The sequence below is a fragment of the Orycteropus afer genome, unplaced genomic scaffold, assembly GCF_000298275.1.
Source record: "Orycteropus afer afer isolate SDZICR_OR568_19922 unplaced genomic scaffold, OryAfe1.0 scaffold00100, whole genome shotgun sequence".
Classification (NCBI taxonomy): domain Eukaryota; kingdom Metazoa; phylum Chordata; class Mammalia; order Tubulidentata; family Orycteropodidae; genus Orycteropus; species Orycteropus afer.
The window spans coordinates 283,172-307,160 of record NW_006921687.1 but is presented as its reverse complement, the minus strand read 5'-3'; the positions used below and the strand labels follow the sequence as shown (position 1 = coordinate 307,160).

Sequence of the window (23,989 nt, the reverse complement as noted above, 5' to 3'; positions counted from 1 at the left end):
AGAATCTCAAATGTTAATTTTAGCGGCCTTTTGGCAAACAAAGCTTCAAAAACATAAAAGAACACAAACACACATTTTATTCCCCAACTACAAACAGCTATAACAGTCATTAAAAAAAAGAGAAGAATTTAGCTAGGCAAATTTTGACTGTTAAAATCTCTCTCCATCCTTGTGGGGAAATTACTCATCTACCTATGGGAGGAGCCCTAAAGAGAATGGTTCCCTAAAAGGGGCCAATTGGGCGGTGTCCTCTTTTCCTAAAGCCTTGATTTCTATTATTAGATCTAGAGATAGGCAGCTTTCACTTTTCCTCTTCTGAGTTCCCAGACCTTCCGTGGGCCCAAAGGAGCCCGGGTTGACTGATTCAGAGGGTGGTCGGCTGGCTGCAGACAGCGAACCTCCTCCTCACCCCTGCAGGACTATGGGCCTGGGGCACTTGGCGGAGTCCGCAGTTTCTCCCTGAGCTACTCTCGGCCACCACCACGCCACAGCGACTGGGATCGGATCAGGCCGAGGAGGCGGCGCCCGCTCGGGGGTCCCATCTTAGCTGGCTCGGGGGCCACGATCACCTCAGCCCGGCCCTGCTGGAGCACCAAGGCACAGTTCTTCCTCCTCTGATCCTTTCTCAGGCCACTAAACTCAGTTTTGGAGCCCGGGTGGAAGAGGAGGAAGAAGAGGAGGGCTTTGGGGGAGGGAGTGGAGCGCAGGGCGGGGAGCCACCGCCTGCCTCACAAACAGGCCGGAGCGGGTGCTGATGGGGCCCGAGGGTAGTGCTGGTTGCCGGCAGTGAGCTGTGCTCGCCCTGGGAACGTGGGCTGAGCCGCAGCCCCAACAGCCCCTTCTCTGAGCAGCGGGTCCTCATTGCAGCGGATTCAGAGCAGAGTCCGTCATGGCCAGTGGCAGCTGTCAGGGGTGTGAGGAGGAGAACGAGGAAACTCTGAAGAAGTTGATAGTCAGACTGAACAATGTCCAGGAAGGAAAACAGATAGAGACGCTGGTTCAAATCCTGGAGGATATACTGGTGTTCACATACGCCGACCACGGTAATCACCAGGGATTTAATCCTTCCACCCCCCACCCCCACCACTACTTTGCAAACTTTCTCCCCTGCCCTTTGAGCTGCTCAATCCAGGACTCCTGAGAAGCCTCCAACTCCCTTCCCCTTTCCTTAAGGTGGAAAGGAGCTGAGAATTTCAGGAAGGTCTTGAGCTCACCTCTTTTTTGCTTTCCTCTCTTTTTGAGACTTGAAAGGGCTGTGAATTGGGATAAACTTTGCGTCTTTTCCTTACCTTCCCCCCCACCCCCACCCCCGGCTTCTTTTCCAGCCTCCAAGTTATTTCAAAGCAAAAATATTCATGTGCCTCTGTTGATCATTCTGGACTCCTACATGAAAGTGGCATGTGTGCAGCAGGTAAGAAGTTGCTCGCATTTTGCCCATTTCCCCTTTCCGTTCAGAAAGAGATGTTTTCCTGACTATATTTTATACCCAGAGTTCCTGGGTAATGCTGAGATTTGGGTTGATGGACTGCTGACAGTGATTTTTAAGATGGGAGCATGTAAAAACTTTACTGTCTAAAAGTGTCCACTCCTGCTCCTGGAATGTCATTGAAAAGCAACTTTATAAAACTGTCACAATGTGGATGGCGGCTGGGGAGAATGATAATGGATTGAAATATAATTATTTTAACAGCTAGATGAATTCATCAGTGTTTAGATCAAATTACTCTTAACATCATTCCAATACACAGCATGTCCTAGATGGCACCATTATGAATAGTTTGGGAAAGAGGAATAATTAACCGTAATAAAACACAATTGGAAAACCAGCAAATTCTCATACATTTTAGAGATATTCAAATTTGAGTTTGAAGACTGTCAGATTTCTGGCCTTTTTAGTTATAGTTACCTTGTAGTATCTAATGAAAGTGATGTTTTAGGATTCCTCTGTATGCCTAAATTTGTATTTTGTAAGTGTTTTCATATAAGCTGAATATGAAACTGGCTATTGTAGAATCTGTGTCATAGAAAACTCAAAAATTGTTAAATATTTGGGGTATATTAAAAAGTGAAACCTGAGATGATGATTAAGAATTATTTGCAGTCAAGACAAATTACTGCCTAAAGTGATAAACTCCCTTTGAGATTTGTGAAACTAAAATCAGTTTTGTCATCTGTATCTTAAATCCTAACAAGAAATAGAAAGAAATTGGAGCTCTGTGGAAGTACAGTTAGAAAGCCAATGTTTCTAATTGCCTCCTTGAGAGGCTACACAGAGGTAAGAATTCTCTCTAACTCGGTATTTTTGTATCTTTATCTCTCCTATCTCTGTGTAGGTTCTGTCTAGTCTTGGTAAACGGTGTATTTAACTTCTTTTATATAAGAATATTTATATCTGGAAAATATGGTTACTTTTATTTTTCTTCAACTGCTTAATGTTTTCTATCAGACTTTTGATTCCCAGGCTACTATTAAACAAAAACAAGAAAAGCTGGAGGCATGATAAGAATGCTTGTTCTTTTTAGTCCTTCAAGTCTGAATTTTGCCCAGAGAATATGAATCACATTTTGGGCCTGGTCCATGGAGCTTGCTATTCTCTACCCACATATTCTCTTTTTACTTGCCTCCATGTTCATGTGACTGGTTCTGGCATAACGACCCCTCCTTGGGTTTGCGAGGCGCTGTCTCTGCAGAAGTAGATTGTCCAGTCTTCCTTCTGAGGAATGGCTGGTGGGTTTGAACCACGAGCCTTCTGGTTAGCAGTTAAATGAATTAGGCTTTATGCCACCAGAGCTCCCTTTTGGTTTTCTGGTTTTGATTCTGGCATTGCCAATTCCTAGATTCTGTTCTTGGTAGAGTTACCCTGGTCAGTACCACTCAAGACAGAGATCCTTGGTGGGCTTTGGTGTACAGGAGACCATGATAGACTTGAGACCCCAAGAGAATCTGAACATACCTACCACCTGATTCTTCTTCACTTTAGAAACAGCCCAAACCTGAGCCACACTTTCCTGTAGTAGCTATGAATGCCAGTCAGTATCTAGCAGGTACTGTTGTTGTTGTTGTTGTTGTTATGTGCAGTCGAGTTGGACCCGACTCATAGCGACCCCTCCTTGGGTTGCCGAGGTAGTATCACTACAGAAGTAGATTGCCCAACCTTCCTTCCCAGGAGTGGCTGGTGGGTTTGAACTGCCAGCCTTCTGGTTAGAAGTCAAGTGCCTTAGGCACTATGCTACCAGAGCTCCTCTAACAGGTAGTAGAGACTAAATATAAAAAACCAAAACCAAACTCACTGTTGTCGAGTCGATTCCCACTCATAGGAATCTCTTCTTGGGTTTCCGAGGCGTTATCTCTACAGAAGTAGATTGGCCAGTCTGCATTTCGAGGAGCGACTGGTGGGATTGAACCACTAACCTTCTGGTTAGCAGTCAAATGCCTTAGGCACTATGCCACCAGAGCTCCTCGAGACTAAATGTACAAGGAGATAAAGAATTGTCTTCTCATTTGATAATTTAACAGAATTATTTATTGCAGCACTGTATAAACCTGCAAAGGATATTATGTATGTTATATCATTTGATGCTTCTGCCTTCTCAGAAATCTCCACTGCTTAATTTCCCTTCATAAAAAGCTCAGCGAGAGGAAATGGCTTATTTAGGATCACACAGCTAATGACAGAGCCAGCACTTAAACTCAAGTTTTCTCATCACTTTAAAACCTGTTTCTGTCATGCCATCCACTGCTGCTGAATATCACAGATTTTTCACATTAGCAAGTAAAGAAAGAAGCACAATGTTTCGATATAATCACTGTGGTTGTACTAGGCAGAAAAACATAATCAATTTTAATTATTATTCCTTTTATCAAAGGGATGTAGAAAGGGGTCTCTCTACTGACATTTTAATACTGCACTTACAAGAAAGATTTTTTTGTTTTTAAAATTTCTTCTCATTGGCTGCTGTAATTGTTATTTATTTTTTATGTTGAATTATCTGGAACTGTTGAATTAAAAATTTTTAATGATGAACTTAAGGAGTTAAGGTAAATAAGGTAAATGAACCCTTAAAAAAAAACTTTCATAAGTCGTTTAACGTATATTAGACTCTGAACTTCTTTTTTGAGGTCTTTTCATATTTTATTAATGGTATTTAATTAATGAGGATCCTACTTGACGGCGCCTAACAACAATTTAATTAATGACAAATCTTTAGAAAATTGACAATTAGACTAATTGCCTTATTTTTTTATTTTTTTAAGATATAAGGAGGAAGTTTATTAACCTAAAACCAGAGTTTTTGAAATTGTAGTTTGGGTTAAAGTTTACAGTGCACATTAGCTTTCCATTTACCAATTTATACACATTTTATTTTGTGACTTTGGTTATAGTCCCCTCAATGTAACAGTATTCTTCCTCTTGGGTTCCCTGTTTCCATTCATCCTTCTTTCCTGCCCTTTCTGCTTCCTGAGCTTTGTTTTACACAAATGCTGCCTTTTTTTTTTTTTTTTTTTTTAACCTCATATGGTTGATTGAATTGAGGAGTATGTTTTCCCTGGTATTATTACTCACGGTATAGGCCTGTCTGGTAGCGTAGTGCCTAAGGCACTTGACTGCTAACCAGAAGGCTGGCAGTTCAAACCCACCAGCCACTCCTTGGAAGGAAGCTTGGGCAATCTACTTCCGTAGTGATACTGCCTCGGAAACCCAAGGAGGGGTCTCTATGAGTCAGGTCTGACTCGATGGTACATAACAACAACAACATAGGCCTGTCTATTGTTTGGCTGCAAGTATAATTCCTGGGAGTGGATTCAGTTCCAGGCTTGAAGAGTGTATAAGGGCCACAGACTTGAGGGTTCCGTTGGTCTCTATCAGACATGTTTGTCTGGTTTTCTTTATGTTTTGAATTTTGTTCCACATTTTTTTCTTTTTTTCTGCCTTTCTGTTTAAGACTTTCTATTGTGATCCTTATCAGAGAGGTAGGTAGTGGTAATTAGGCACCATCTAGTTCTTCTGGTCTCTGTGTAGTAGAGGCTGTGGTTCATGTATGCCTTGTAATTTTCTTTCCTGTAATCATCTGATCATTTTAACTTACACTCTGTTGTCCTCATTTTTGTACTTCCTTTATTCACATAGTTTCAAGCTTTATAGGTGAGCAAAATAAAGTGACTATAGTTATCTTTAACAGTGAAGTCTTTACCATTGTGCACTAATTAGTTACTTGAGTTTACAGTGTAATTATAATAAAGTGAAAATACCAATTTAATTGTATTATAACTATACAGGTTAGAAACTTGTTTTTGAAAGAGAACCTGTTTATTGAATAGTTAATGGATCAATTGTTACCTCTGATTTGCTGCCAGAGATTCTATTTAATCATAGAAGTTCCATATAGCTCAGTTGCTTGAATCCTTTTGCAAAGTAATTACTAATGATGCTGCGTCACAAAAATAAAACAGGTTTTCTTCTTGAGTCAGCCATGCAAGTTGACATGAGCTTAGCATCCAATTTGATTTTTTTCTGCAGAAGCTGCTCAGAATATTATTTTTCTTAAACACTTGGGGAAAAAAGTCTCCATGTATTTTATGAAAGCCCCAAATAGCCAATTTCTATGATAACTGAATTGCCAAAGCTTGTTAAGCTTAGGTGGAGGAGATTGTCCTATTAAATATAAGGTAAAAATAGCTGTCAGATGTTGACTTTTTGAGCAATTTGGTATTATTATTTATAACATCCTCACAATCATTGTTTTGTGTTAAGACCATTGTTTTGCAGCCACTGTGTTAGTCTATCTTGGGTCTTCCTCTTTTTCACTGAGCCTCTGCCTTACTAAGCATGATGTTGTTCTCCAGACACTGGTCCATCCTGATAACATGCCCAAAGTATGTGAAGCAAGGTCTCACCATCCTCACTTCCAAGTAACGTTCTGGCTGTACTTCTTTCAAGACAGACTTGCTTGTTCTTCTGGCGGTCCATGGTATATTCAATATTCTTCACCAATACCATAATTCAAATGCATCAGTTCTTCTTCAGTCTTCCTTATTCATTGTCCTTTCACGTGCATACAAGGCAATTGAAAATCGGTTCTGGAAATTTCAACTTCCCTATTTTGTATGATGAAATTTATAATTCTTTTGAAATCTGGCCCAAATCTACTTCTTCCAGATTATATCATTCTCTGAATAATTCTAGTTCACAACAAATCCCAATTTCAGGATTTATATTGTATTAGTATTTATTATAGATCTCATACTTAGTTAGGTGCATCTTCATTAATCTCTAGAATCCATATATCTATGTATCTGTTCAGTTTTTTCCCTGGACATATTAAGTATAGTTCTGTAACATAAGAGAAAGAATTGAAGATTCTTTAAATTTGGAGAAGAATATACAGTTAGGGAGAGTGGGTTAAATTTTATCTTCACTTTGGAAACAGAAACTCATCCCCCACCCCCCAACAGTATCAACTCATTCAAACTGGCATCAAATGTAAACCAAAAACCAAACTCACTGCCGTCGAGTTGAATCCGACTCATAGCGACCCCTTCTTGGGTTTCTGAGGTGCTATCTCTACGGAGGGAGCTCTGGTAGCATAGTGCTTAAGGCACTTGACTGCTAACCAGAACACTGACAGTTCAAACCCACCACCCACTCCTCAGAAGGAAGGTTGGGCAATCTACTGTAGTGATACTGCCTCAGCAACCCAAGGAGGGGTCACTATGTTGGGTCTGACTCGACGGAACATAACAACAACAACAACAACATCTCTACGGAAGTAGATTGCCCAGTCTTCCAAGGAGTGGCTGGTGGGTTTGAACTGCCAGTCTTCTGGTTAGCTGTCAAATACCTTAGGTACTGTGCCACCGGACCTCCCTCAAGTGTAAATGGAGCCACAAAAAAATAGGTAGAAGGCATTAATAAAATAATATTTCCTTTGAAAATGTAAAAAGAATGAGGGAGAATTATAATTGACTCTAGACCTCATCAACTCATATTTATATGTTATAGAGAAATCCAGAGGGGGTCACTGAGGAATTGTACCTCCTCTCTGTATTATATTTGCATTAACCATTGGCTATCAGACATTTGTGGTTCAGTGGTAGAATTTTTGCCTTCTGTGGAGCAGACCCAGGTGCAGTTTCTGACCAATGTACTTCACGAGCAGTTGGCATCAGATTGTCAGTGGAGGCTTACGTGTGGCTATGATGCTGGTGTTACACAGGTTCTAGTGAAGCTTCCAGACTAAGATGGACTAGTAAGTAAGGCCTCACAATCTACTTGCAAAAAATCAGGCAATGAGTGATCTATGTATCATAACAGTCCAATCTGGGACACCATGAGTCAGGAGCAAACTTGGTGCTATTTAACAACAACAATCGTTCTCTTGCCACAGTTACTCTAGCTTTATTACTAGAGAAACAGTCGTAAGTGATAATAAATTGCACTTTGCTTCTCATACCTCTAACATCCCCTAACCTTCCATCCCAAGCCACTTGATTAAGATGTAAAATATTTAGAATAAATTCTATACTACAGTTGATTATAGCCATTATTACACTTAATAATCTTGGTAAGTCCCAAGATTTAGCAAAAAAATATTTTTGTTTTTAATTATTGCTTTTAGTTTAGACAGTAGGTATGTCTGTTTGCTTCATGAATAAGAAATACAGTCTTTTTGTTTGCTCTTTTGGTATGATATTTTTAGAAAGGTGCTTTCTAAGTGTGTGGCTTGCTTTGTCAATAATATTTTAGGTTATAGTTTATTTTTAAATAATTATTTACAAATTACGTGGTCACAGATTCCACTAAGAATGAAGAGATTCATGTTTGACTGAATACATTCCATTAGCATTCTTTAAACAATGTGACTGTTGCCTTTATTTTAGGTGGGTTGGTCACTTTTATGCAAATTAATAGAAATATGTCCAGCTACAATGGAGAATTTAATGGGACCGCAGGATATTGGACATGATTGGGAAGTCCTTGGTGTTCACCAGTAAGTATGACAGATGTGTAAAAATGAAATGCACTGAGTATTTTTATCTATGAATATTACGCTCCTTCATTTGATACATTAGATTTGTCATGCAACACCAGTCTGGTAAAACCCTTTAAAATACAGGGTTTTTTTTCCCCTCCTGAAGCAGATTTACATTTAAACTCAGAAGTAAATCAAGTAATTGAATGACCAAAACTACCGTTTGAGGTAAAAAGAAAGATGTTATTATTTTAATACAGAATAGTACATGGAAAGGGTGCCAAAAAATTCTGTCAGGTTATATTAATTACTTCAAAATTTTAAATATTTTCCCCCCAGATCTAAGGTTAAAATTGTTACTAGTTAGGGAGAAAAATTACTATATTTTTGGGAAAAATGCAATTATATAATTGCTTAAAGTATCAATTTCTGATGACAACTTAGGAACTCAAACCAAGAGGAGGGTATTTTTAAAAAAGTTTTTAAAACTAATACAAAACCACTGTTCTACAAAAAATACGGGAACTGAAAAGTAAGTTCTGTAAGTAGTAATTTAAAACTTTCTGATTTACAGCCTTTAAATAGCATGTTTATGTATATTCATGTATATATATTTAGGGAGTTAAAACTACAGTTATCAAAGAGAAGAAAAAGAGGAAATTACCTTTCAGCACATCTGCACTCAAATCTTGATAGTTATTTAACCAGCTATGTTTTTGCAGTTTGCAACATAATGACTTCTAAATGAGACCATTTCCTTAGCCATAATTGATTAAGAAAAGTTTTTCTGAACAAAAATGTGTTTCAGGGAAAATCCTTTTTGAATAACTTTGTTAGCTTCTTAACACTTAAAAAGTATCTCTGCCATTGACTTTAAGTGTTCTTTATACATAAGGTGCCTTTCTTCTACCATAGTAGAGGGAATTGTTAATGTACATTGTTTTGAATGGTATTCTACTTGTGAAGTACTTATACTGTACACAAAACTAAATTTTATACCGTTATATTGTTTATCATTATTAACTATAACTCCAAAGTTAAAGAAATGATAGCTATGCGTCTGTTTATAGGTAAGCATAACTGTGCTTATACATTTTTACATCTTTAATAAATATGTATTGCTCTTGTTCAGTTTTCAGCATCTAAGAGTGTATATTGAAAAAAAGCATATTTACAGCCAATGTGTGTTCTGTTCACCATGCTAATTCCTGAAATTCTTTGAGTGAGTTCTAAAGAATATAGCGTTTAATGAAACATTGTGCCAAATTACATCTGTAATCAGTAATTGTAAATTTGAGAATTTCTAAGATGCTCCAATGTTTAGCCAATTTATAACTTTAAGGAGTGGTGGAAATCTCACCTAGTCATATCCTAATATAAACCATTCTTTTGAATTAAATTACATAAACATTTCTCCAAATAGTCATTCATTTATTCACTCATTCATTGATTCATTAATTTCCCCTTCATCAAATATTTATTATGCCCCTACTCTCTGCAAGAAGAGAGAAAGACTGGCAATAGGGAGATTTCTTTATGCCAGAAAGGTCCCTGGTGTCTCAAATGGTTTACACTGGAAACTAACCTGAAAGGAGCCCTGGTGGTGCAGTGGTTAAGCATTGGCAGTTTGAACCCATTAAGTGGCCCTGTAGAATAAAGGCCTGGCAATCTGCTTCCTTAAAAATTATAGCCATGAAAACCCTGTAGAGCAGTTCTGTTCTGTAACACATGGGGTTGTGTGAGCCGGAATCGACTCAATGGCAGTGAGGGTTTTTCATTTATTTCCTATGCCAGAAGCAATACAATTGTGAACAAGATTATCATACCTCTTCGTATGGTTGAGCATATTAGGTCATTTCCAGCAAATATTTATTTTAAAACAGGTCTCTGTATATTTGAGGAGCACACCTACCTGTGCTACACTGTTATCGTTTGCCGTCAAGTGAATTCCAACTCATAGTGACCCTGTAAGACAGGATGGAACTGCTCCATAGGGTAGGAAGCTCTGGTGTAGTGCCTAAGGCACTTAATTGCTAACCAGAAGGCTGGCTATTCAAACCCACCAGCCACTCCTTGGAAGGAAGATTGGGCAATCTACTTCTGTAGAGACACTGCCTCGGAAACCCAAGGAAGGGTCCCTATGAGTCGGACCTGACTCAATGGCAGTGTTTTTTTTTTTTTTTTTTTTGTTTAATCACTGTGGATGCAGATCTCCAGATCTTTTCTCCCTGGGAGATGCTGGTGGGTTGGAACAGCTGACCTTTTGGTTAGTAGCCCAGTATTTTAGCAACTGTGCCAAAAAGCTCCTTCTAGGCTTATATTACTAAAAAAGAAATCTTCTATGGTGATGAAGTCCAGCATAGTGAGACTGGACATTTGGAGAGACAGGGGCAGAGTAAGTAGGAGAAAAGTTGATGAAGAGTCCAGTGGTCACTTAGTGTTTCCCTGGCCAAATATGGGACATGTGACAAGTTCCTTGAATCTAAGTGAAGCTGTAGATGCCTCCAGGTTGTTTTCTCCCAACAATATAAAGCCAATTGATAACTCAAGAATTAAATCTCTTGATTTTGAACTGACTGATTACTGGTTCATTTTCTAATATAAAATATGATGAATTCCTATTTCAAAAACAGTAATAATAATTTAAATATTCAAATGAATTCTTAATTTATATATAAAAACTAACATCTTTATTACATCTTTCTATATTTTAATATATCAACATGTGTAACAATTTATACATTTACATCATATAAAAATAGGCTTGGTTTCTTGATGTATGTAATTCTCATTATTTTGGACATACAGTAAAAATAATTAATAATTGAACATGGAAATTTTGGGGAAAATAAACTGCACTTACAACCTTTTTATTGACATTCATAATAGTTCTCTGTCAATTTTTATAAGCCTAGTTCAGGTTTGTAGGAACAAAAATAAATAAATACATGAGCTTCATTGTAAGGAATTAAATATAATGATACTAATAAAAATAGGTGAGAAAAAATGAAATTAAATATGGATACCTTTAAGTATGGTATTTAACTTATACCTATTTCTATTTTTAACTCTAGATTGATTCTTAAAATGTTAACAGTTCACAATGCCAATGTAAACCTGTCAACAGTTGGACTGAAGGCCTTAGATCTCCTCCTAACTTCAGGTAATATATACATATATATTTTCCAATGTTGGCTCAAATTTTTAAAAAAACATTTAAAGAATTCACTAAATATTTTTAAAGATCATAACTTACAAACCCAAAACCTACTGATGCGAAGTCGATTCTAATTCATAGTAACCCTATAGGACAAGGTAGAATTGCCCCAAAGGTATCTAAAGCTGTAAATTATTCTGGAAACAGACTGCCACATATTTTTCTTGCAGAGCAGCAGTTGGTTTCAAACCACCGACTTTTGGTTAGCAGTTGAGTGCTTTAACTACCGTGTCACCAGGCCTTCTGATAGAACCTAAATGTTGATGAAGAACCTAAATATTGATGATTTCTAAAAGTCTTTGTTTCTATTTTCTCCTTATCTCTTATCTATATATAGTTTTCCCCTTAGAAATCCCATTCAATATCTTGGCTTTAAACATCACTTGCATCTTACTCCTAAATCTATATTTCTAGCTCTAGCTTTTTTTCCCCAAATCTGCTCCTGTAGCTCACATTCTCACTAGCTTGTTGGCCACTCATGCCCTTGTCATTATTAAATCTTTCCCAATATGTATCTCTAATACGTTTTCTATAATATACTTCCTAGGATATAATGTAATGGTATATTTTAGAAGTATATGTCATGACTTCTTGATGCTTTCTATTTGTGAGGCACAGTAAAATGGTTCACATGGTTTATAAAATCTAATTTCCAAAATCAGGAAAGGTGTGTGTCAGGGTTGTATTCTTTCACCATACTTACTCAATCTGTATACTGAACACATAATCTAAGAAATTAGACTATATGAAGAACAACATAACATCAGGATTGGAGGAAGACTCATGAACAACCTCTGATATGCAGGTGACATAAACTTGCTGAAAGTGAAGATGACTTGAAGCACTTACTGATAGAGATCAAATACTACAGCCTTCAGTATGGATTACACCTCAACATAAAGAAAACTAAAGTGCTCACAACTGGACCAGTGAGCAACATCATGATAAATGGAGAAAAGATCAAAGATATAAAGAATTTCATTTTACTTAGCTCCACAATCAGTGCCCATGGAAGCAGTAGTTAAGAAATCAGACAACATATTGCACTGGACAAATCTGTTGTAAAAGACCTCTTTAAAGTGTTAAAGAACAAAGATATCACTTTGAATACAAAGGTGTGTCTGATCCAAACTGTGGTGTTTTCAATCACCTCATATGCATCTGAAAGCTGGACAATAATAAATAAGAGAGACTGAAGAAGAGTTGGTGCCTTTGAATTATGGTGTTTGGAAGTATACTGAAAATACCATGAACTGTCAGAAGAACGAACAAATCTGCCTTGGACAAAGTACAGCAGGAATGCTCCTTAAGAGTGAGAATGGATAGGCTTTGTCTCATGTATTTTGGTCATGTTGTCAGAAGAGACCATTCCCTAGAGAAGGATATCATGCTTGGTGTTTTGGTTCTCTAGTGCTGCTTTAACAAAAATACCACAAATGGGTGGTTTCAACAAACAGGGATTTATTCTCTTACAGTTTTTGAGGCTAGAAGTCTGAGTTCAAAGTGCCAGGCTCTAGGGGCTGGGTGAAAGCCGCTAACCTTGGAGTTGAGCTCTGCTCCTGCTCCCAGCCCACTGAAGCTGGAGGCTTATCTTCACTAAGGCAGCTGCTGGTTGCTGAGGCTAACAAACCCAAGGTCAACAAATAAAAAGGCACAGTCCTAATATTACCAAACAACATGACAGGCCACTAATTCAAGTCCAGAAGAAGTCCCAAGATAGGCAGGCCATGGCAGGCTATTGAACAATGACTTGGCTACATGCAGGGTTCAAGTGTGCCAGAAGGCTAGAGACCATTTCCAAAGCTGCTTCTTATACATGGGAAGCAGATCACATCCCTAAGCAGCTACTCAGCTGCTTGTGAGAGACCCCAGCATGGAGTTGATTTCCAGTTTCATCATGAGGAATAACTACCACCAGCTGCCCAGCCAAGTTGACACATAACCTTAACTACCACAGTGGCACCAAACAACAATCTCCAAAACATTCCTTAAGATAGGTACTTCATCTCTGTTCCCTAGGTGAGGAAGGCTGAAGCACAGAGAGGTTCCCTCAGCCAGTAAGTGGTGGAACCAGGGCCTGATTCCAAATGTCAGGTCTTTCCCTGAGGAAACTTCTACCTGGAGGATAACGGACCTGAACACAAAGAATCTGGATATGGTGCAACAGTTGTGATCCTTGCTCCATGATAGACACTCGGGATCATATCAAGTTCTGAATAGAAAATCATCTCACAGGAAGGTTAATCTTGAAGGATAGGCAAGAGTTTCCTCCAAAGTGGAGGAGGGCATTTTAGGTTGAGGGAACAGTGTGTACAGAATTGCAGACTACAGGAAAGATAACATGATAGAAGCTAGCTGTGTGGGTGGGAAGATTTAAATGTCCTCATTGGCCCTGATAAGTAATAATGTCTCTATAGGAGAAAAAGAAAGGAAGAAAAAGGGCTAAAAGCAGGGTATGCAGGAAAAGAGATAGAAAAGACCAGAAGATGCCCACCACTTCACCACTGCCTTTCATTAAACTATTTAATAGATTGTAGTAACTAATCTTAACCATGATTAATTTTAATTTATGCTTGGGAACTTTTTTTTTCTTTCTTTATTTTTTAAGTGCATTCTCTATTTAGTAATGAATGGGAATATGTGGGTTTGTGAATTTGAAAAATCTAGCACTGGAATGTATGGAAGTCAGCAGTAAGCAGACAAGAAATTTGATGTATGTTTTGAAAAGATGAATTGATTTCTCTGATGTAACATTCAGACTTTTGATCCAATGTGAAAGTCTTTAATACATTTTAAAATTCATCTCAGATAGTAATTACAAGTTAATTTATATATTACTTTTCATTGTTTGGCTTAGTTAATCAGTTTAATAGTTATTGATCACTTAACTGTTGTGCTAGGTGTTAGAGAATTCTAAGATAGATGAGGCAAAATTCTTACAATATAGAAGTTCACAGTCCAGCACCACTGTCCAATATAACTGCTGGCAGTCATGGGAATATTATGTATCTCTGTTGCTAGCCATGTGTGGTCATTGAACATTTGAAATACAACTAGTATGAATGAGGAACTGTATTTTCATTTTCTGTATTTACATTCAAATATTGATATCTATATGTAACTAGAGACTACTGAATTTGACTGCATAGGTACACATTGGCATCGAGTTAGATCCGACTCATAGCAATCCCTCCTTGGGTTTCCAAGGTGGTATCACTATGGAAGTAGATTGCCCAACCTTCCTTCTAAGGAATGGCTGGTGGGTAGAAAGATAAAAAAAAAAAAAAAAAAAATTTAAAGAAATATTTATGGTTTAATGAGAAATGTAATACAACATGAAAACCATCATAGGATATTAGAGGAGTGTATAGCTAAATTCACGTGTACAATTTGGGCATAGAATGAGCTGCCTAAATTGTAATCCAGAATTATACCTTATTAGTTATTTAACAATTTGGGTTACTTAATTTTTCTGTGCCTCAGTTCTCATCTCTCAAGTGGTGTTAGTAATAGCACCTACTTCATGGGGTTGTAAGGAACTCTGGTGGTTAGTAGTTAAGGCATTTGGCTGCTAACCAAAAGGTCAGTGATTTGAACCCCCTAGCCACTCTGTGGAAGAAAGATGAAGAAGTCTGCTTCTGTAAAGATTTACAGCCTTGGAACCCAATGGGGGTAGCTATGCATCAGAATTGACTTAATGACAGTGAGTTTGGTTTGACTTTGAGTTTCATGAGGTCGTAGTAAGGATTAAATATGTTATAATGAAATACTTCAAAGAGTGTCTGGCACATGTTGTATGCTATGAAAAGGTTTACTAGTGCTACAACTCCTATTCAAATACTGTTTTTTTTTTTTTTATTTATTTATAGAATAGGTGCAATGTATGTTAGTTCTTGAATCATGCTGGGGATATATTTGGTGTAGAAAAGTCAAGGTCGTTCCAGGTAGAAGAGACAACTAGTGGAAGTGTAAAGGGATATCAAAGAGAGTGCTTAGTGATGAGCAATGAGTTTAGCATGATTAGAATTGAATTAATTATGGAAGGACAAGAGGCTGATAAAATACATGTACTGTTTATGAAGGGTCTTATTTGTCATACTGATGAATTTGAGAACACCTTAGAAAGTTTAAGGTATGGAGTTGCAGGATCACATTTGTGTTTTAGAGATAAAATGCAGGGGATGCACCAGCTAGGTAGACATTTAGGCTAAGCTAAGCATTTAAGCATACTAAGTTAGGGATGATGAGGTCCTGAACACAATGGGAGTGGAGGAGCCTCAGAAGGAGTTTTTGAAACTTTTAAAAGGTAGACTTGAAGGAATTAGTAGTGAGTTGATTGGTTGGTTGGAATGAGGATAAGAAGAGAGAGAGGGAGGATGGAAGATAGAACATGACTCCGTATCAGTAGTTTCTCTCTTGGATAACTATTTGATGATGTTATCATTGACTAAGATGTTGTTGTTGTTGTTAGGTACCATCTGGTCAGCTCTGACTCATAGTGACCCTATGCACAACAGAACAAAACACTGCCTGGTCCTGCACCAGCTCATAATCCTTATTAAACTTGAGCCCATCATTTCAGCCACTGGGTCAATCCATCTTGTTGAGGATCTTCTTTTTTTTGCTGACCCTACTTTATCAATCATGATCTCCTTCTCCAGGGAATGATCCCTTTTGACAACATGACCAAACTAGGTGAGATGATATCTGACCATTCTCACTTCCAAGAAGCGTTCCAGCTACACTTCTTTCAGGAAGGATTTGTTCATTCTTCTGGCATTTCATGGTATTTTCAATATTCTTCACCAACACCATAATTCAAAAGCATCAACTCTTCTTTCTTCGGTCTTCCTTATTCATTGTCCAGCTTTTCCGTGCATATGAAGTGACTGTAAATATCATGATTTGGGTTAGGCACACCTTAGTCTTCAAAGTGACATCTTTGCTTTTACACTTTAAAGAGGTCTTTTATAGCAGATTTCCCTAGTGCAACATGGCATCTGATTTCTTGAGTGCTACTTCCATGGGTGTTGAATGTGGATCCAATTAAAATGAAATCTTTGATAACTTATTTTTTCTACATTTATTTTGATGTGGCTTATTGGTTTAGTTGTGAGGATTTTTGTTTTCTTTATGTTGAAGTGTAATCCATACTATAGACTGTAGTCTTTAATCTTCATCAGTAAATGCTTCAAGCCATCTTTACTTTCAGCAAGCAAGGTTGTGTCATCCGCATATTGCAGGTTGTTAATGAGTCTTCCTCCAATCCTGATTCCTCCTATATGATGCTCCAATCCTCATATAGTCCAGCTTCTTGGATTATTTGCTCAGCATACAGATTGAATAAGTACGGTGAAAGGATACAGCCCTGATACACAACCTTCCTGATTTTAAATCATACACTATCTCCTTGTTCTATTCACATGGTAGCCTCCTGGTCTACATATAGGCTCCTCATGAGCACAATTAAGTGTTCGGGAATTCCCATTTTTTGTAATGTTATCTACAATTTGTTGTGATTCACACAGTCAAATGCCTTTGCATAGTCAATAAAACACAAATAAACAACTTTTTGATATTTCTTGCTTTCAGCCAAGATCCGTCTGACATCAGCAATGATATCCCTGATTCTATACCCTTGACTAAGAGAAAGAACAAGAAAGAATAGGCTAGGTTTAGGGTACCCATGAAACATTTCAGATGGCATTGTCTAAGAGGCAGATAGAAATATGTTTCAGGAATTCAGGGCAAAAGAACTAGGCTAGAGATATTGATTGGGAATCATAGAGTTATAGTAAAGTAACTGGGAATAGATCTTATTTAGAAAGATTGCTAGCTTAATAGGTCTGACATCTGGAGGTAATTAAGAAGTCTATGAAAAAGAAAATCAATAAACCATTCATGGCCTGCATTTAAAAATCAACACATTAAATGTTAAAGCAGCTATTTATGATGGTATTCTGTTATTTTCAAAATAGGTAAAATAACTTTGCTGATATTGGATGAAGAAACTGATGTTTTCTTATTAATTTTTGATGCCATGCGCACATTTCCAGCCAATGACGAAGTCCAGAAGATTGGATGCAAAGCTTTACATGTGCTTTTTGAGAGAGGTATTTAAAACTTGAAAATTATTTATTTTGAAATTTATATAAGAAAAAAAGGGCCTATAATAGGAAAAGTAGAATATAAGTATGATAATAGAAAGTTATTTAAAATTTTACTATTTATTAAGAAATATGAGTTGTCTGTCTAAGTCATTAATGGAGTCAATTCAGAAATATTGCCAGTTTTTGGTAGAGAGAATTCCATTCACATCTTATAAATCATGTAATTGTAGTAGATTTTCTTCAGTTGCTTAACAAGGCATGAGTTTCAGTTTTCAAACTAGAAATGTGGGAAGTAAGAAAGAAAAAATAATACTGTGAAGCCAAGCATAGGTTAAATTTGGGTTTATGATATTGAGTCATTACCAGAGATTTTAGAAATTGCTAAAGGCTCTGTAATTGTATGGTTGTTTGGAACCTTTGTTTCGTCCTTCCACTGTAGTTTGATGAGGTAGCGGAGGCTCAGAGAGGTGAAGTGAGCAACCTGCCCAAAGATTCACAGCTAGTTGCAATGCAGTTCAGTCACTGCTATTTTTTTTTTAGACCCCCTTTTGCATCATTGTGGTGCGGCTTTTAAGGCATTGGACTGCTAACCAAAACGTCAGAGGTTCGAACCCACCAGCTGCTCCATGGGAGAAAGATGAGCCAGTCTGCTTCCCTAAAGATTTATAGCTTTGGGAACTCCATGGGGGTCGCTATGAGTTGGAATCAACTTCATGGCAGTGGGTGGGTTTTGCATGATTTTAAGTGCTAATTGTGCTAGAGGTTTAGGATAAAAATGACTTATGGGGACCAGGTGTCTCTATTTGCTACTACTCTAGTTTGAGGGGTCACTATGAGTCAGGTCAAACTTGATGGCACATAACAACATAACAAAAGTTTGTGGCATTGCCAGGAATCAGATGTTGTTAGTTGCCTTTGAGTCAGCTCAGACTCAAGGTGACCTTATGTAAAACAGAAGGTAACGTTGCCTGGTCCTGTGCCATTTCCATGATCACTGGCATGTTTGAGGAATAGGATAGATTATCTTACATTGGTTCAATCGTTGTCTTATTCTATAAAGACTTTAAACAGTTATATTGTTGTTATTAGATGCACTTGAGTTGATTTCCATCCATAGTGACCTCATATACAGAACAAAACTGCCCCAAAGGGTTTTATAGGTTGTAATCTTTATGGAAACATATCACCAGTTATTTCTCTTCTGGAGTCAGTTTTTGGGTTCAAACCACTTAACTTTTGGTTAGCAGCCAAATGCTTAACTTTTAAGCTACCAGAGTTCCTTAAACAGCTTATAGAGAGTTACAATATATTAAGGAAAAGTGGGTGATGAAATAAGTGAAGGGAAAATAATATGAAGCTAGGTTAAATTTGCTACTTAAGATCTCATTATTTGCAAAGAGGTAAATCAGAAATTTGGCTCTGAGCCTCCTATTAGACAAAGAGATAAGCCATCATTGGTTATAAAATTTATTGAGATAGAAGTGAGTCTGTTAAGGTAACTGATCTCATGGGAGATGTGAGAAAATCTTCCCATGGGTTTCCCTGAATAAGATGATAAAGTACACCCATCTTCAAGAAATACAAAGTACATTTCAGTGAAAGCAACTCTGTGAAGAGTCAGAACAGTGTGGACCTGGTACTCAGCTCTCTGGGGATCAGGCGTGATGGCCAAGAGGGTTTACTGTGAGTGAAGAATGGATGAACTGCATGTCCTTCAGGCTATCTTCTATAAATGTTATTTCTTGCAACAAAGTTTTTGATAACCTCAGAATAGAGATTGTTGTTGTTGTTGTTATGTGCCGTTGAGTCGGACCCGACTCATAGCAACCCCTCCTTGGGTTGCCGAGGCAGTATCACTACGGAAGTAAATTGCCCAACCTTCCTTCCGAGGAGTGGCTGGTGGGTTTGAACCGCCAGCCTTCTGGTTAGCAGTCAAGTGCCTTAGGCACTATGCTACCAGAGCTCCTGAATAGAGATGAAGTTGCTATTGTCTCTCAGGGCCTGTGGTGCACATCATCCAGGTAGCAGTTTAGGGGCAGATTTTTTATTAGCAGATGAAGGGCTGACATTACTTTCTCACCACCATTGGGGAAAACATCCAAGATGTGTAGAGTGGCCCAGAAAATGTTGAAAAGAGGAATCTTATTTAATAAAAACATAACCAATTCTTAGAGTATTATGATAATAAATGTAGAGTAGAAAAATTTCTGATTCCTGCAGAGAAGCAATTTCCTCAAGATTTAGTGGGAAGTGTAAAAGTTAATTTTCAAAATTTGAAAGTATACTTGTAAAAATTATTCCATAAAATGAGAAAATTTCATGATATTCCTTATTTATTAGAAGAATCCAATCCATTTTATGCTATATTATATGGACACATTGGTATGAATTGAAAAGCAGAGAATTAATGCAGATCATTGCTGAGAAACTCACAAAGAGCATTGCATTTTCTAACATTTTTGTTCATGTCCTCAGGCCAGATGAAACAGATTTTATGCCATGTTTTTGAGGTTTCCTGCTATTAATATTTCTCCAAATGGAATTCATTGGCTTGACCAAAAAGCTTTAATTATAAGAATTACCACAATTTTTGATGTTTGATGGGAAACCATTAAAGATAGAATATTTTAATCCTTTAAAATTAATTTTAATTTTAATATTCTATCTATATATATTGAATATTTGTCACTTGCTAAAGTCCATGCCTTTTGAAATGATACATTCGAGTTAGCTGAGCTATTCTTCACAGTCTACCAGTAAGCCTTTCCCTTTTAATTATTGTAATCTATTCACTTTCAGTCTGCAACCTTTTTAATTATTGTTCAGTTTTCTCTAGAATCTCCCAAATTAAATTGTAAATAAGTTTGTTTTTCTGAAAGCTGTTTGGTGACTAACATTTTTACATTTCAAAATATTGGGTGACTAATATAGTTCAAAAGGACCCATGGTGGCACAATGTTTAAGTGCTCAGCTGCTAATGGAAGTTGGCAGTTCAAACCACAGGCTGCTCTTTGGGATAAAAGACCTGGCAGTGTGCTCCTATATAGATTACAGTCTAGGAAACCCTGTGGGGCAGCTCTACCCTATCCTATAGGGTCACTATGAGTTGGAATGCACTCTGTGGCACACAACAACAACAAATGTAGGTCAAAGGAGCCATGGTAACTCTGGTGAAATGCTTGGCTACTAACCAAAAATTTGTCAGGACAACCACCCAGGGGCTCTGTGGGAGAAAGACCTGGTTATATCTGCTTCCATAAAGATTCTAGGGCAGAAGACCAATGGGGTAGTTCTAGTCTGTCACATGGTGTAGCTATGAATAGGAATCAACTCACTGGCATTCCACAAAGTTATTTTAATCCTAGTAGCTTTTTTTTTGGCATTATAAAATTCTTAGGAGAGGCTTTTACTGAAGTATATTTTTATTTATGTATATTAAAGTTTCTGTGTCTTATGTAACTATCATGAATATTATATTTGTGAATAATTAAAATTTCACATTTTAAGGTTAATCAGTATTTTTCATTTTTAGTTTCAGAGGAGCAACTTACTGAATTTATTGAGAATAAAGATTATATGATATTGCTGAATGCATTAAAAAATTTTAAAGGTCAAGAGGAAATTGTGCTTCATGTACTTCACTGTTTATATTCTCTAGCAATTCCTTGTAAGTAGCCTACATAGATACGATTTCTTGTTGAATCTGAAAAACTGCAATATAATTCTTTTATTTTGATTAGAAAGTATTTTTCTTATTTAGAAACTTGTGAATGCTAACTCTATTCATTTATTTATTCATTTAATCACTTTATATTTATTAAGATTCTACTGTAGCTGGCTCTGTATTTGGGGCTGAGGAGATAGTAGTGGGAGAAATACACATGTTCCTTGCTTTTTCAGAGCTTATCCTACAGTAGGGGATACAAGTAAGTACAGAGATGATTACAATGTATTATAAAGCACTGGTCTGAAGGAAGATGGCAGAAGTTTTGTAGGGGTATGAGAACAGATAAGAAGTGACACAAGAGCTCTTAGCAGACACTTGGACTGTGGGGAGAGCTTTGTGTGGAGGGAGGTGTGAAGTGAAGGAGAATACAGACAAAGTGTATCAGGTAGTGGGCATTGTAAGTGTAAAGAGTCTGGGGCAATAGAGAGCATAGTGCATTTGAGAAGATGAAAGTAGCTTAGTAAACTATGTTTATGTGTGGGTGTGGATGCATGTGCACATGTGTTTGTACCCATGCATGTGTGTATGGACATGTGTGTTCATATTCCTGGATGTCTTCTTCTGTTTCAAAGATGGAGTCTGGGTATGGCCTTAGGAAGAGTCAGTGGATGAGTCTAGAGACTGAACAAGATTATGACAATTCTGAAAAGTCACATGAAGGAGTTTAAACTTTTTTGTGATATTCATTTAGCATTTCAGTGATGCTTTGAAGTCGAGCCACTTTGTCACCAGTATTGTTCAGTGAAGCCTGTGAGAGCAGGGACTTGACAAGACTGCCTTGCTTTTCCAGGTCTCCCAAGTTTCACCTTTAACAGGGTGCAGTCTTACCTCTAGTCTGTTGCTCCCTGTTTTGGTTACTCAGTGCTGCTCTAACAAAAATACCACAAATGAGATGGTTTTAACAGACAGGAGTTTATTTTCTTACAATGTTGGAGGTCAGAAGTCCAAGTTCCGGGTGCCAGGCTCCAGGGGCTGGGTGAAAGCCCCTTGTCCTTGGGCTTTAGCTCTGCCTCTTGCTCCTGGCCTACTGAAGCTAGAGGCATCTCTTCACTCAGGCAGCTGCCAGCTGCTGAGGCTGACAAGGCCAAGGTCGACAAGTGAAAAGGCACAGTCCTGATATTACCAAATCCCATGGTGGGCCATTAATTCAAGTCCATTAAAAGTCCCAAAATTGGCAGAGCATGACAGGCTGTTGAATGAAGACTTGGCTACATGCAGGGTTTGAGTGTGCCAGAAAGCTGGAAACCTTCCTCAAAGTTGCTTCTTACATACTGGAAGCAAACCACACCCCCAATGTAACTACTTAGCTGCTCCAATAGAGTCCATCATGGAGTTAATTACCAATCTCATCATGGGGAATAACTATATCCAGCTGCCCAGCCACTCAACCAGTCCCAGTCAAGTTGACAACAATCTTAACTACCACATTGTCTTAGTGGAATATATTTGAGTTTTCCGTTCCTGACAGGTTTCTGCCTTACATAGGTTCTGACTTTCACAGGTTTTACTGTACAAAAAAAGAAAAAAAAAAAAATCAATTTGCTGTGTATGATACCAGTGATTGTTAATTGGCTAAAATAATGCCTCATATTCGGTTACTTTTTTTAAGTATGCATTACCTGTTTGAGCTTATACACAACATACATATGCATTATCTAGTAATATTTTCTACTTGGAGTCCCTGGGTGGTGTAAATGAGTAAGTACTTGACTACTAGCTAAAAAGTTGAGTGTTTGAACCTAACCAGAGGTTCCTTGGATAGCAAGTCTGGAAATCTGCTTTCAAAGCCTTGAAAAGCCTATGGAGCAATTCTGCTCTGCACAGATAGGGTCACTATGAGTCAGAATCAACTTGATGGCAATCAGTAACAACAACAACAGTAATATTTTAATCCTCATGCCTGTGAAGTTGTTGTGAGGATTAATGAGTAAATAATGTGATGAACATAAGACAGTACTTGGTATGTAATAAGTGATCTTTCACTATTGATAGTGTGTTAGCTTCCTAAGATTGTTGGAAAAATTGATCACAAATTTAGTAGCTTAAAACATCAGGAATTCATTTTCTCACAGTCCTGGTGGTTAGAAGTCATCAGGGCTATACAATCTCTAAAGCCTGTAGGGGAGAGTCCTTCCTTGCCTCTTCTTCTGTTGGTGGTTGCTGACAACTCTTGGTGTTCCTTGGCTTTCTTTCCTTCATCTTCCCAAGGCCTTTCCTCTGTATGTCTTGTCTGTGTCTGTCCTCTTCTTATAGGACACTGCTTATTAGATCAGAGTCTACTGTAATCCAGTATGACCTCATCTTAACTTCATTCCATCTGCAAAGACTCAGTTTCCAATAAGGTCACATTCACAGGTACCACTGGTTAAGACTACACCATATCTTTTTGGGGACATAATTCAACCCATAACAGTATTGTTACTAATATGTAGTTCATACGTATGTAGTACATAATATGTTGTTGTTGTTGTTAAGTGCCGTTGAGTCATTTCCGACTCATAGCGACCCAATGCACAGCAGAATGAAACACTGCCCGATCCCGCACCAGCCCCACAATCCCTGCTATACTTGAGCCAGTACATAATATATATTATATATAATATAGGAGCTCTGGTGGCATAGTGCCTAAGGCATTTGACTGTTAACCAGAAGGCTGGCAATTCAAACACACCAGCCACTCCTTGGAAGGAAGATTGGGCAATCTACTTCCATAGAGATAGTGCCTCAGAAACCGAAGAAAGGGTTGCTATGAGTTGAATCTTCTTGATGGCAGTGAGTTTGGTTTTATAAATATATATATATATTGTTGTTGTTACTTGCCATCGAGTCGGACCCGACTCATAGCAACCCCTCCTTGGGTTTCCAAGGCAGTATCACTACAGAAGGAGATTGCCCCATCTTCCTTCCGAGGAGTGGCTGGTGGGTTTGAACCGCCAGCCTTCTGGTTAGCAGTCAAGTGCCTTAG

At 37.9% G+C, this 23,989-nt stretch overlaps 1 protein-coding gene across 1 annotated transcript in view; it reads left to right on the top strand.

Annotated features, from left to right (window-relative positions):
• The first annotated feature begins 889 nt into the window (after positions 1-889).
• LRRK2 (leucine rich repeat kinase 2) overlaps positions 890-23,989 on the top strand; it is a 187,507-nt gene continuing 164,407 nt past the window's right edge. The window contains exons 1-6 of the mRNA XM_007943152.2: positions 890-1,043; positions 1,326-1,411; positions 7,879-7,988; positions 11,045-11,133; positions 17,166-17,300; positions 20,830-20,964. Coding sequence (XP_007941343.1) covers positions 890-1,043; positions 1,326-1,411; positions 7,879-7,988; positions 11,045-11,133; positions 17,166-17,300; positions 20,830-20,964 — 709 coding nt within the window. The remainder of the gene's footprint in view (positions 1,044-1,325; positions 1,412-7,878; positions 7,989-11,044; positions 11,134-17,165; positions 17,301-20,829; positions 20,965-23,989) is intronic.